This window comes from Antennarius striatus, chromosome 9, assembly GCF_040054535.1.
Source record: "Antennarius striatus isolate MH-2024 chromosome 9, ASM4005453v1, whole genome shotgun sequence".
Classification (NCBI taxonomy): domain Eukaryota; kingdom Metazoa; phylum Chordata; class Actinopteri; order Lophiiformes; family Antennariidae; genus Antennarius; species Antennarius striatus.
In genome coordinates, this window is record NC_090784.1 from 14,880,830 (window position 1) to 14,895,256 (window position 14,427).

At 41.8% G+C, this 14,427-nt stretch overlaps 2 protein-coding genes across 3 annotated transcripts; both read right to left on the bottom strand.

Annotated features, from left to right (window-relative positions):
- Positions 1–742: 742 nt before the first annotated feature.
- rad54b (RAD54 homolog B) lies at positions 743–13,050 on the bottom strand. 2 transcript variants are annotated; one of them, XM_068324811.1, is made up of 16 exons: positions 12,951–13,050; positions 12,162–12,316; positions 11,860–12,046; positions 7,420–7,656; positions 6,174–6,473; positions 5,787–5,949; positions 5,447–5,672; positions 4,597–4,683; positions 4,394–4,514; positions 4,165–4,304; positions 3,774–4,064; positions 3,466–3,629; positions 3,006–3,267; positions 2,639–2,705; positions 1,880–2,077; positions 743–1,794 (listed from the first exon to the last, which is right to left on the bottom strand). In XM_068324811.1, the coding sequence occupies exons 2-16, from the start codon at positions 12,306–12,308 to the stop codon at positions 1,577–1,579; spliced, it is 2,808 nt and encodes a 935-aa protein (XP_068180912.1). In that variant the 5' UTR covers positions 12,309–12,316; positions 12,951–13,050; the 3' UTR covers positions 743–1,576. The 2 variants fall into 2 exon arrangements, with proteins under 2 accessions (XP_068180912.1, XP_068180913.1); XM_068324812.1 differs by lacking the exons at positions 11,860–12,046; positions 12,162–12,316; positions 12,951–13,050 and adding an exon at positions 8,131–8,260.
- Positions 8,696–11,727, bottom strand: LOC137602178 (fibrinogen silencer-binding protein). Its single transcript, XM_068324813.1, has 2 exons — positions 9,898–11,727; positions 8,696–9,254 (listed from the first exon to the last, which is right to left on the bottom strand). Exons 1-2 carry the CDS (start codon positions 10,302–10,304, stop codon positions 8,696–8,698), a joined length of 966 nt encoding a protein of 321 aa, XP_068180914.1. The 5' UTR covers positions 10,305–11,727.
- Positions 13,051–14,427: the final 1,377 nt, after the last annotated feature.

The following is a 14,427-nucleotide window of genomic DNA, read 5'->3' on the forward strand; positions in this document are numbered from 1 at the left end:
AAGAATACATATAAAAGGCTTATTATAAGAATTATTTTATAACTAATTTTTTTTTGAAAATAATTATATACTGTAGTTTAAACAAGTTTGGCAGGTGGATTAAAAAACCGTATAAGGCCCACATACTGTACTTTGCCCTTGCCTGTTTCAGACTATTTATTATTCAGTTTTTGACTCTTGAAAGGAGAAAAACATATATTTCTATAGTTTTTTTTTGTTTGCTTCAGCTTGAAAAGGTTATTTACTACATTTGTGATAGAGGTAATATCATGAAGGCATTCAGTTTGTGATAGCGCCACCTGCTGGCAGGAGGACATAGGACTTCACGTCTTTGTTGGTTCTCAGTTATCCAGGTCATGGTAATCCAGAGCTGGATTTTAAGAAAGTTTCTTGAAGACGTTCAACCTCTCATCCAAGAGGTTCAGAAATGAAGAAGCCTCTTGGATGAGAGGTGAAACATCTTCAAAAAAACTTTCTTAAAGTCCAGTGGATTGACTTAAGGAGTTTTGGATGAGATAGGACTTCTATGAAGAGCATTCACATTAAATTCTCATAATGAAACTGAAAAATCAAGTGTCACCTACAGTCAGTGGGTGTTTTCTCACAAACTATACAAGTGACACTGTAAAGGTGCACATGCCGACTTGCATGCTGCTGCGAGAGCCCACTCAAAGATGTATTTACAATTTAATAGAATTTTGTTTGACAAATATCACAACCAAACCCCACCCTACCCCACTGTGGGTTCCCACAAAGGCTCCACAGACCTTAAACATAATACTTCATATAACACTGGAAACTCATCATTAGGGGTCTGCATGATCGCCACATATGTTGTTAGGCAACTGAACTAGCTAAAGCCTGGAACCACACAGACCCATTTATTACACAAAAAAGTTGTTGATCATCCAATAAATAATAATGACCCTGTTTATGAAAGGATGCATTGTACTGAAACCCAAATCACATTGAACACAAGCTGTGCACACGCACACACAGAAACATAACTCCCACGCAGCAGCTTTGTGTTCAAGAGCATGAACAGCAAAGCGTTCTTCAAAATAAAACACTGAAAACATCAGAGTATGGCCCACATTAATCAACCCTGTATATTCACAAGGTCTCTGCGTGCCATCCAGTAAGTATGGTGTGAATCAGCACCAAACCTTACCTTATCAGAGAATTCAGCTCTGGATGGCAAAACCAAAACCATAACCATAACCATATATTAGATGGGCACAAAAGTATCTCATCATGCTTATTAACAGTAAACAAACATAAAATACCTGGCACACAAACCAAACTGACTCTGAATGAGCAATGAATCTACCACATTATCTGCAAATTAAAATCAATAAAAGTTCGTGTATTACATGTGTTTCTTTTGAATGTCATTTATGGTGGTTATGCAGTAAATTTCCTTGAATTAATGAAAGAAATGTTCTCTGATAAATTTTTGCAATGCTGTGAAAACTTGAATGACTATAACCAGGTTGCAAAGAAAGCCTAGAGAGCCTGTCAGTAAGCACATAGAAGACATATAGGTTCGTCTGTGAGTGTATTCTGTGTGTATTCATCAGGCTGTGTGAGAGATGGTGGTCTGGAAGGCAAAGGTTATGTGGTTTCGTGCAAGATCAAGATAGGGGTCTGAAAAGGTGGAAGTGTCACCGGAGAAATGTCTCCACTGCATCAACTCAGACATGCTGAGATGCTTCTGAGCCAGTCGTCCACAGTCGCTATGGCGACCAAGCTGACACGATCTATTAGAAACCCGCTCCTCCTCCTCTATGACTCCTGAGAAGAAAGAAAACAATGACTTTATGAGTCACAGCCAAGTCAAATATTTGTGATTGCATGCAGGGGTAACCGATGTGCCTACCCTGAACAGACCCATCCATGCTGCAGCTGCAGTTCAGCAGGTCGTGGGTTAAACATGATGTGTCTGTCAGGCTGAAAAGGTCACGCAGTTCACTGATGGAGAAGCTGGTGTGCTCTGCCCCTTTGCCCAGGTCAACCACTGTCCCAGAAAGCCCCTGTTTGGACACCTGTCTCTGGAATATCCGTTCCTCAATTGTGCCTGTGAAGAAGCAATACACACTCAAACCTGAAACTATCCATGAGCGATAAACTAGACATGATTTCCTTCTGTTTGTTGTGTGATCTGGTAGGATTTCCTGTTTGAACACTTATAACTAAAAAAAGGATTAAAATGTCTGCTAAATAAAATCTTCTGCTTCAATATGACATTATGAAGGAGATTACTTAAGATGTCCCTAATATCCCAATTTCATGAAGGAACACTGAATAGTTATGCCCCAAAAAAACCCCAAAGTCCCCCTTGGAGAATGAGCATAAATTCAGCATGAAACCAATAGGAATTCCAAAACTGACAAGAATCAGTTTCAGCCTGTTCCTGTTCCAAAATCCCTATCCTCACTTTGGCATCACCACTGAAATGGCAGAAACTACAATTTGTACAATTCTATAAATGTAAAACATGTGACAACACACTATTAGAGATGTGGAATTGTAATGTCCCTGTCTAAATATCAAACTCCATATGTAAGGAAACATTAGGTAGCATTTAACTTAGTGTACTGAATATTCTAGCTCAGATTGTGTGATTGTGCATTTGGACCTGCAGTGAGGAGACGATAGATGTGGACAGTCTTCTTCTGCCCATCTCTCCATACGCGTGCCATGGCCTAGAAATGGTTGCGAGAGAAATATGAAAGGAGAGAATGGGTCATGCACACATCACCCTCTGGTGGTCAAACAGCAGATGCATAAAATGGGATTTTGTCTGAGGGTGGTTTAAACAACGTTAGTTTGGTTCATTTGGTCCAGACAAGAAGAAAAATCCAAAGAAGCCTCTTGGCAAAAACACCAGAATGTGTAGAATATGTAATCCAAATGAAAGAAGTTTCTTTAAAGCAAACCTGAAATTTTAGATTTGAAAGTATGAATGCACACAACCACACATAATATCAGTGAGTGTGACATACCTGAATGTCATTGGCTGGGTTCCAGTCAATATCATACAGCACCAGGTGGGAAGCACCAACCAAGTTAAGCCCCACCCCACCTGCTTTGGAGCTCAGGAGAAACAGGAAGTTCTGAGAGTACGGACTGTTAAAATTGTCAACCAGCCGCTGCCTCTGCTTAGTCGGGGTGTGTCCATCAAGTCGACAGAAGGTGTAGCCCATGTGGCTGAACAGCGTCTGGAGCAAGTCAAGTGTCTTGGTGAAGTTGGACACTATGACCACCCTGCAATGACACAACAGTATGTATAGATCAAATACACATGTAGAGCATGGTTGCACACATATCGAAGGACTGATCGGGTAATAATACAAAAAAGAAAACTTCTCTGTCTGGCAGCCTCAGGATGCTACAATTCGCCTCAAATTTTCAGTAGTTCTGCACTGCACCTTTATTCTCATAAAAAACCCAAACCCTGCATACCTGTCAGAGGGACTGAGTTGTCTGATGGCCTTCACCAGGTCCACCAGAACCTGGAGTTTTCCAGAGTCACCAGCACTGAGGTCACCTGAAATACTTTTTTCTGGGAGAATTTCAACCAGGCCCTCATACAGAGAACTCTCCACTGATCCACTGTCTATTCTGTCCTGAAAACACAACAGCACTCACAGTCTGAGAAATGATTTCCAGAGTTTAACAGCAGCACAAGATTATCAGATAAGATCAACATGTCCAAATGCTGCCGCCCGGGGCAGGTTCCCTCCCCCCATACTGACTAATAGGAACTTGACCTTGACAGCGGAGTGGAGCAGGTTAGGGTGGTTACAGAGTTTCTTCAGTGCAGTGATGCAGGCCAGGTGCGTCTGAGATTGTGTGGAGCTCTGCAGGCATGCTTTAAAGACTCGGTGACAGAGGAGACACTTGTACAGCTCTTGCTGCAGAGAGGACGGTTTGCAGAACAACGTCCAGTCGAGGCGTGGAGGCAGGTAGCAGTTGATGATTTCCTGCGTCCGTCTCAGAATGAACAAGCCGGTCAGGCGAGACAGCTCTGCAGCTCTCTCTTCTCCCAAGGCTCTCTCCTCCTGGTGCAAGATGCAGATGCAAGATCGGATTTAATCCTTGATAAATTGTCTATCTGGAGCCATAGAATGGAGAAAGCATGTGTGACAGATGTAGTACTACCTCTGGGCAGGAGGGCTGTCTGGAGCGTAGAATCGGCTCCTCATATACTTTCCTATATGCAGTGGATGACCCAAGAATTCCTGGGTTAACAAAGTCTATTATAGCATAAAACTCCTGCAGGTCGTTCTGTACTGGGGTGCCTTAAAACAGAAAAACAGTCTATTATTAAAATCTTTAGAAGAAGAAATCTTTGCCATTCAGTGGTTACCCATCTCTTTCTATTGTGTACCTGTTAGAATGACTCGGCGATTACAGCTCAGGCTGCTGAGTGCCGATGACGTCTTGATGCTGCTATTCTTTAATCTGTGGCCCTCGTCACAAATTATAAGACCAAAATCTACTGTCTGTACCTGAAAACAAAAGACAACACACTCCAAATTAAAGCAAAAAACATTCAGTAACAGTTGATAGTGAGGTAAAATGTGAACACACCTGCTCCAGGCAGCGCAGCAGCATTTCATAGCTGATCACCAGGACGTTGTGTAGAGGAGATAACACAAACTGCTCTATCCTGTGATCCTAGAAATATGTAAACAGGTACTGTATATTAATGATTCTACATGTCACATAACTATGGAACAACATGCAATAACATGAATTAAATTCAGAGTCTTGATTACACATAAATTACTTCATAGATTTTTATGTATCCATGTGAGAGTTGGATGTATGACGGAGAAAAAAATCTGCTCAACTTCTGAGTGGATCCAAGAAGGCTTTCTCAATTTTTGACCATTTATGTCAAATATGCCTAAACTAAGTGATGGATTATTATGAAACTGGGTGACGGACAGAAAGAAACAAGTAAGGTTTTTGAAGTAGGTTCAAATAAAGGGGTGAATCCATAAATCATGAAAACATTTTCTTGAACAAAGAAGGAAACCTGAATAGAAGCCATTTCACTTCAAAGTTTTGCATTAAACCTTTATAAATGATGAGCAACAGGAATGAGAACAGGCGATTAAACTTTGTGGCAAAAACTGTCCAAAGGAACAGGAAATGCTAGAAACACTCTTCTGGAACAGCTGTTCCCCCGTTGAAAAAGTTATGGTTTGATCCGAGATCCGATTTGCTGAATATAAATAAGAATCTAACTTGTGGGGAGAAAGAACCCTTAACCTTGGGAAAGGTTTGTAGCCTCTGAACGCTCTTATTGTTGGTAAATTTTATGTAAATGAAATCCAATAATGTAACCACGTCTTGCATAATGAACTTAGCACAAAATGTGTCTGATTTAATAGAAATCTCTACTAGTTGTTATCAGGCTGCTTGAGTTTCTCACCGAGTCCACAGTGAAAACGGTGATACGTTCACGGCCGAGCCACTTGTTAAACTCTGTACCCCAGTTTTGCACGAGGCTGCCAGGCGTGACCACCAGCACACGCTTAGCGATGGGTTTCCCACCATAGGGTCCTTGTTTGAGCAATGTCCAGGAAAGCGCTACGCTTTGGAGAGTCTTCCCCAGACCCATCTCATCAGCAAGGATAGCCCCATGACGTCCTGCAGCTCTGAAGCACACACAGATAAACATATCAAGCAGATCCATAAGGATTCCTAACAACAGTAAATATGTATGCTGTAAGGCCAAAAAACCACAGGAAGTAAATAAAAGGCTCCAGTACCTCATACCCATGACGCACTCATAAAGAAAGAGCAGGCCGTCTCTCTGGTGGGGTCGCAGGTGAGAGGTCAGGTGAGGGTCAACAACAACATCGACCACAGGAAGCCCCGACTTGTTGTTAGACCATTGGTGGTTAGGTGAGGGACGAGGCATCACCAGTGCACCTGCAAAAAACAATTTTCATGTAATACAGAAGTGAGTTGTTCTCATCAGAAGAAATTGTTGAACAAATGCATAAAATCATAAAATACACATTTCTATACTAATGGGTTTCTTAGAAAAACTCTAATCACATGAACACTTTTAGAATGCATGTAAATAAAGTGGTATTTAGTTGTTTGATAGAACTTAGAATGACTTCCTTTCAGATCAAATCTAATCTCCTCACCAGGAACCAGCGGGTCATGACGAGGTCGACTGGTCTGCTCCACTTCCACGTTTGGCCTGACACGATCTGCTCCCCCCACCATTGTCGGGGGGCAGAAAGGTTTGGACGCCAAGTGACGAGAGCGAGGCACAGCGGAATTTATGCACGGCTCCACTTTCTCCACCTGGACCTCTTGGAAGCAACGCCCTCTGGAGTAGTCCTCATCGGAAATGACCCCCATCACCTCCACCTCCTTCCCTCCAATCATCAGGGTCTCCCCCTCAGACAGGGATGCCAGAACGGACACCTTGTAGCCACTTCCTACAAACGTGTGAAGAAATGAACTTATGATCATCAGCAGAAATCTGCCTGCATGGACTGATTTACAAACCTTAATGTAGCGTTTTAATTAAAAGGGGTTTTTTCACACAAGACAAAATAAACTCATAGTGGAACTCTTCAGCAGTTTTTTGGTAATGGTGTAGAAAAAAACAAACCTAGAATATGTGTTCTAAAGAATATTGACTCATATTGTTCTCTCAGCTCATTTCCGTTTGTCTCCAAGTAACCAAAAACATTTTAATGACGAATTTAAATAAAAAGGCATATACAGTAGGACTCAGAATACTTAGCTGTCAACGCTCATCAAGAAGACTCTTCATATGCTACTTAAACATTCCCTGTGTCTTAAATTTATGATGAATCGTAAAATGCTTAAACATCTGAACTGTCAGAAGGCAGTACATGGAAGATGTTCACATTTAGGATTCATAAGTAAACATTCAATAGTTGTGGTTTTTATAATTAAGTGCCAGAAATCCGAGAAAAAATATGTTAAAAATGAGCCACTGAAGTAGCACACAGGGACATAAAAAGACAAGTCATTTTATAGCAATAGAGTTCATGAAAAAAACTGAGTAACATGAAAAAAAAATTAAAACCCAAACTTTATTTTCTGTGAGGAGTAGACAGACAGGATGTGACAGAACTGGAGAGCCATGACACTTAAAGTAACCTTCAGCAGGAGAATGTAAAGTGTCCCAATACCATTGATAAAAGTGATAGTTATAAATGAGATGCACAAGTTTAGCATTAATGAAGACCCAGTCAGAAATCTGGACAGTCACAGATTATAGGAAGATGCAGCCCATACAATGACACACTTACCCTGTAACTGTATGTGAAGTCAGCTGCAGTCATGCGGATTCAATTCAGTAAGACTTAAACATAAGACTAACAACAGAAAATTCTAGCACCTCAGTCTCACCTTTAGCAATGTCCTTTCCCTCCATATCTTTGAGCGTAGCTGTGCGTCCCCTGGTAACCAGGACAGCGTCCCCCTCCCAGCGCTTGTGTTTCTTCTTACTGGCCTTACACCACATCACACTGAAGTAACGAATGCCGTCCTGACTGCAGCTAGCATCTCCAGAGACGCAGGATGATCCCCCAGAAGGCTGAGGGATCTGAGGCAAACTCGGAACCACCTGAGGGTAGTTGTTCAGTCCTGTAACACACAAGTACACCACAGAGAATATATCACAATAGAAATGTTGTAAAATACAACACACACCACCAACAGGCAGAGGTCACTGTTAAACCACGTCTATACGTCACGCTGGACATTCACAGCAGGGACGATACTAAAAAGGACATGAAACCTTTGTCATCATGAGCTCTGATTTCTGTTTGACATGTAATATATGACACCAGTGCAACATCAAGTTCAAGGTTTTTTTTTATAGAAATAGAAACATATGGACATAAAAGAAACACTCTTCAACCAATGTTACAATCAACGATGCGGTCATGTACCGTACATTACATTAAATAACATCCAAAAATACAACTCATCTCCCTTCAACGAGGCAGGCAGAGACTCGCGTTTGCCACGTTTAATTCACTTATTTCTGAAATCAGTAGCTCACAAAACAGGTTTTAAGGCCTACATAAGATGAATTTGTGGTTCAGCACTAGATACCTGATAATTTTCTATTTGCTTCTTCTTCCTTTCTTTTGAATCATCTGATTTGGTTGCCTGAAAGTGATACAAAGAAGTGACCCCTTATTTATCACATCTGATCTTTACAGATCAACTCAAAAAACATTCCCTCCTTCTGGCTGTAACACACCATTACAATTATTTAACAAAAATCATTAATACTACTAAAATTTGCAGGCTGATGTCAGACCTTGGAAGGAATGCACAATAATTGTACACTTCATTCATTGCTACTTAAAATTCCCTTCAAACATGTGGATTATTTTCACATTAATTCATTCTACTTTGGCCAATCACAGATTTTGCAATGTGAGACTCTGACAGCAACACAATGATGTTTTAACACTGACGACCATAGACACAGAAGATGGGAAAACAATCAGTCTCATCCTGCGCTTTGCAATGAGGCTTTCAGTATCTACGTGAGGCACAATTTTCCAAAAGAAATTCAAAATTGAAATGGTTCTCCAATTTGAAAAAAAGATTCACTGTTCAGTATTTTAAGCTCCTCAAAGCCCCTCCCTTTCTAACACAGGTGTGTCTGTTATAGAGGAAGCGGCAGTCCATGTCTAAGCCGAGCCGCCCTCAGTTTCTCCACTTTGATCTTAGCTCTCAGAAGTTCCTCCTCTAGTTCCTGTTTCCTCTTCAGCCCCTCCCTCTTCTCCTCCAGGTACATGGCAACCTTCCTGTGATTGGCCAGCACCATTTCATGCTCCTCTTTAGCCAGGTGCAGGGGACGAAGCCTGTCGTGCTCAAGGTGGGGATAGATGTCATTGGGGTAGAGTTCGTGACGTATGGGCAGCGGGGAGGTGGAGAGGGGGATGTTAACGGAGGAAGGGGAGGGAGACAGGGATGCCTCGTAATCGTGAATGCTGCCCAAGTCCTGCTCCTCCCCCTCCTGCTCCTGGCCTCTGTCCAGCTCTGGCCCCGTTTGTGCAGACAAGATGGGGAGATCTGGCGGTGGTTTGACGTCCTCTTCAGGGTCCAGCTGGACCACTTCATGAGGAATACTTGGAACAGCTGCTGAGTAATCCTGGAGTCCTGCCAGGGAGGAGCTGCTGCCAGCATGTTCGATAGGAGAGCTGTGCTTGCTGTATATTAATCTAAAAATGGAATTAGGAAGAAAAATAAGTAAAGCAGTGCTCTTAAACAGGGCTTATTGAGTTACACGGAGAAATTTGTTGGCGACAATTCTGTCTAAAACTGAGTCCGGTTTAATTAGAGTAATCTGAAAGGATGTGATTCATAAGAGTAACAACAGCAAGCTTAAGCTCACAGCTTCACTGGGTTCCTTCCTGGTTCCACAAAATTAGATTGTGTTGCTCTTCATCACAGTGAGAAGGCAAAGACAAAACATAAATTTAAGGTCTAATGTCTCATAGATTCTTAAAACTGTAACTTCTTGAGCTGAATTTACTCTTAGACATGCAATTGTCTGTCTTGTCTGTTCTATTTTGCAGTCTGTTCTATTTTGCAGTACTGTTCTATCATTCAAACACACACTAAACTGAACAATCAATAATGAGAGTGAAGTCATCTGCATATGCTGGAACAAAAGTGACTAGCAGCTGGTAGTTCATACTCTTTTCTGTGTCTGACTAGGTTATGGAGCAGTAAATGCAGCTCCTCCCTTTCCTCCTCATCAAGGAGTTGAATCTGCATCATCATCACTATTATGACTAAATTACCCAATCGGAGCAGTGAGGATATGTTTGACTGTGCTCATAGGTGTGAGTCACACTGTACCTGCGCAGTGCCTGGTCCTTTTCGTGGATGGGGACGTGGTGAAACAGGTGAGGGATCATGTCCATAATTCTCCTGGTTGGCTCAGAGATGCTCGCTCTGTACTCTGGCTGGGCGTGTCTTCGTTGCATCACTTCCTGCTTGGCTGACTCCTTCAGCCTCTTGTAGAGGGTCCGGAGGCCCTGAGCGGTGCGATGGGGTCTGTCCCCTCCCAAGGCATTGTATTGCTCGGCCACGGTGTCCCAACACTTGTTCTTGTCCACGATGACGGCGTGCTTGTTGGTGTGCTCCTCCAGGATGCGGATGTGAGGACGGACCAGCTTCAACAGGTCCAGCTTCTCAGACAGAGTGAAGTTGGAGGAGCGAGCTTTCCCCACCATACTAGACATAAAGACGGCGCTGGACGCCATCTTATAGCTCAGCGGACTCACACAGACAGAGTCGGGCCTGTGACTGTCACCCCTCAGTCACCACTGACGACACACAGCTTCCTCTCTCTTCCCACCTGTCTTGTTTTGCCCTGTGGCTGGTTTCACTTGGTCCACCGTCATAAAGATAAGACTGGTCTAACTCCCACACATTTCTCATCTCCTTCTGTTCTTCTCCTTCTCCTTAAAGCTGTGTCTAACATGTGAATGGATTCATAATACTACTGCTTGGTTCCCTCTCAGCTACGTTGCACAACAAAAAAAAAAGAAAAAACAGGCTGTGCTGCACACAATAAGAATCAGGCTTAACTAGGCCAGCCTCGTTTAGGCCCCCGCCTACCGCGGAGGGCTTTGGATGAATTCCTCCCAGCTTAGGCTGACGTAGCTAAGCCGCTTAAACCCAGCCTGACCTACTTGCAGTTCGGTCTCTCTAAACCCCAAACCAGGCGCAGCCACGCTGCGTGTCCGTGACACACGGGGTCCAGCACAATTCAGAAACTATTCCTAAAATAGGACACAACGGGGAAACAGGGGTCAAGGGTCTATTTTTCCTCAAAGTGAGTGACGTCTTTAAACGGCGAAGGTTTAACTGTGTGTGGGGGGAAGGGACCATGAGCGCGCTGCGCATGCCCGCAAAAAGCAGCGCGTCTCACGTTCAATTCATGAAATTGAATCCAAGCTGCGTCTCACGGACACTGACTGACACGCGGACAACACGTGTCCGTGGGGAGGGTGAGGCGCGCGGTTTAAGGGCGGACGACCGAGGCACTAGTTGCTTTAACGAGAGGAGGGAGTCTAAATGTGCCGCCGCACTACCCGCTCATTTGCATAATGCTGGACCTGCTGTCAGTCAGCGTCCGTCTGGTGTCCATCCGCTCCGGGGCTGCGTTATTACGCAGAGAGGGACAAGGCAGGCGCTCCGGGGCGATTATGATAAACGAAAAGAAATTACAGCGAATGAAAACACGATGTTAGTCGTTTATGTCAGAAATCATTTCAAGTACAAGCAAGAATTACCCCGAAGAGATTAACCCCAAAAAGTGGTTTATTTCTTCTGTTTGTCCCCGATTAATACAAATTGTTTCAATTGTATGGATACGACTGAGCAATTACCAAGTTAATGAATACTTCACCTTATTTTTATGTATGTATATAAGCTTCACCATTAAAGAGCTTTGGATCACTTGTATTGTTATTTTTTATTTTTCCCCCCCTGAATAGTGGATATTTAATCAATACACTGTAATTCAGACAACTAGTGAAGTGACTAAGTCCCCTCCAAAAAAAAAGAATAGCCAAACAATTAAAGCTTCAAAATACTATTTCCTAGCTATATTTTGTTGTTGTTGTGGAGCAATAAATTGATCTATTCTTAAATTAAATCTGTCTCTTCATGCTATTTTAGTTGGGTCAGCAGGGTTGGCCAATTGTAAATTGCTTTGTTCTTCATGTATCAAGCACATCTTTACATTACCGAAATTCTAAAATAATAGACTACTCTTCACCCCACCAGGGATTTAGCCATAAAGTCTCTCACCTGTTTGGCTGTTGTCCTTTGTGTTGTCCAAACTCCTGTTACTATACTCAGACTCATTTTCTTTACTTTCAGTTGCATTGAGAACACGCGCCAGGGCCTTTGACAAGGCTGGAGCAGCTTGTGCAGCTTTGGGCTGAATGTCCCATTCTGTTTTACCCTGACCTGGAGATGAAAGACTTCTCTGAACCTAGTGGATGGGTGGGAGACAAAAAGTGTGTGACTAGATGACGTTTGAACCAATGCTAGATAACAAAATCAAAGAAACACTGGGGTAACTTACTGTGTGTAAACTCATAACTAACCTTTTCCAGTGCACAACCTAAACCATATTTAGGGCTAAGTGGCTTGGATTCAGCCAGAGGACATGAAAGTGATGTTCCAGGAGGCACAAACCTGGGCCTTTTCACTGCATTACCAAAGAGCTGGCTGGGAGCTCCTGAGCGCCGCATCCTTCCTCCTTCAGATGAAGAACAATGAATCTCAATGCAGTAAAATAAGACACTTGTTAGGTGCTAATATCATCAACATGTCATTTAGCTCAGAAAAACCCAAAAGAACTGAGAAAAAGATGAAATAATGTGCAATCATTAGTCACTACAGTGAGTGGATGGGTTGTTTATTCCCACCTGATCAATTACTTTCAGAGTTTGAGTGTCCTTGTTTTTAACAGAGGAGGATTGTTATCAACATTATTAGTGTGTTCTTTAGGTTGGTTGAGGCACGTAGGAATACACACCGTTTCAGCAAAGTATTATTTGTGGTATTATTTAATGAGAAAATAACTCATTGCAGTTTTGTTGCACGAATTCAGACCCCTATTTCACCATAGATGTTACCAAGCTATGTAATTTAAAAAAACAACTCTAATTCTAACCTTTTTTCATGGCACCGCGACTCTCGAAGGTTAGATGTGTGTTTAACCCACAATATAATGTGAGATGTTTTAATATAATAAAAGACATGTCCGCTAGCTCTGAGCCGCTGTAGCTTCAGGTTAGCCCGCTCGCTAACTTGACTTGAAACAAACAGTCTCTGTTGCTGATTGGGTCTATCCTGGGTTCTAATAACGTTTAAGAACGTCCCATACTCACCCGCACAACCCAAAAGCTAGATGAAATGTTTTATGAACATTTAATTTCACGAACTATGTGTGTTTTCCTCTGCGAAGCTGTTCGGTTTCTCCCGCTGAAGGGTTAGACAGACGTGATTGGTTGAAACCCAGCAGTAGGTGTGTTCAAGAGAAAATGAGGTTTGTTTGTTTTCTATTGTCGGAGCACTTTTCTGAGAATAATCTGCTTCAAATTCCGCATCATTTTCGCACCACAGTCTTGAATCGAGCGCACATGTTATGACGTCATTCAACGACACCTTGCCAGAGTGGAACTTTGATAACATTGGACCTAAAAGTTGATGGGATGTTTTTTGGGGGGATTTAAGTGATTGTCTTATTCAATAATAATAATAATAATTATAACAATTTCATACGGGATTAGAAGAAGATTTCTTACGGGATTAATAAAGTTCTAGGTCTTCTAGGTCTTCTAGGTCTAGAAATTTATTAATCCCGTAGGAAATTATTATAATTATTCATTATTAGTATTATTAAATAAAACAATCACTTAAATCCTACAATAACATCCCATCAACTTCTAGGTACCATGTTATCAAAATTTTACTCAAGCAAGGTGATTCAAGACACTGGTGCGAAAACGATGCGGAGTTTGAAGTAGAATTTAATTTAGTGGAATTTAGGGGAAGACCAAGGACATGCTGGAGGGACTATGTCTCTCGGCTGGCCTGGGAACACCTCGGGATCCCCGCGGAGTAGCTGTCTGGGCAGAGGGAAGTATGGGCATCCCTCCTGAGACTGTTACCCCCGCGACCCGGCCCAGGATAAGCGGTATAAGATTGATTGATGGATTAATAAAGTTAATTTCATGATATCATTTGGTCAAAATGTGCTTTAATGGCATACTTCTAATTATACAGCACTTACTCTGTGTTGTAGGTATGGCAATTTATATATATTTATAAACATGTCATACCTTGCACTCCGTATATAATTGTAATTTGTTGGGTACAAACTGCATAATATAACTATACTTTGAAATTTTCCGGATATGAATACTGTGAAATGTTGCATGTACTGACTTCCATGTTCTAAAAGAAAAACACTATGAAAAAACCTATGGCAAAAGCATAAAATGGTCATAATATTTTGTGAGAATTGTTAATCAGATATACAATAACAAGCAGCAACAGTGAAATATAATTTACATGTCAACACACCATTGAGAATCAAATAATATAATATAATATTGAGATGAATAAGACTGCAGTAATCATTCTGGTGCATTTGTACTATATGTGCAGTAAATATTACTGAGTCCTCACATTTCTGTGGTATAGTGGAAATATATACAAAAAAATCATGTTACAAAGAAAAATACAGTACATTGTGACGTACTGTATAATAATATGTAGAGGCTGGAATCAGCTATAATATATCTGTTATAATCGGTTGCTCTCTGATGCTTTCTGTGCTTTGATGCTATGTAGTGTGTAATC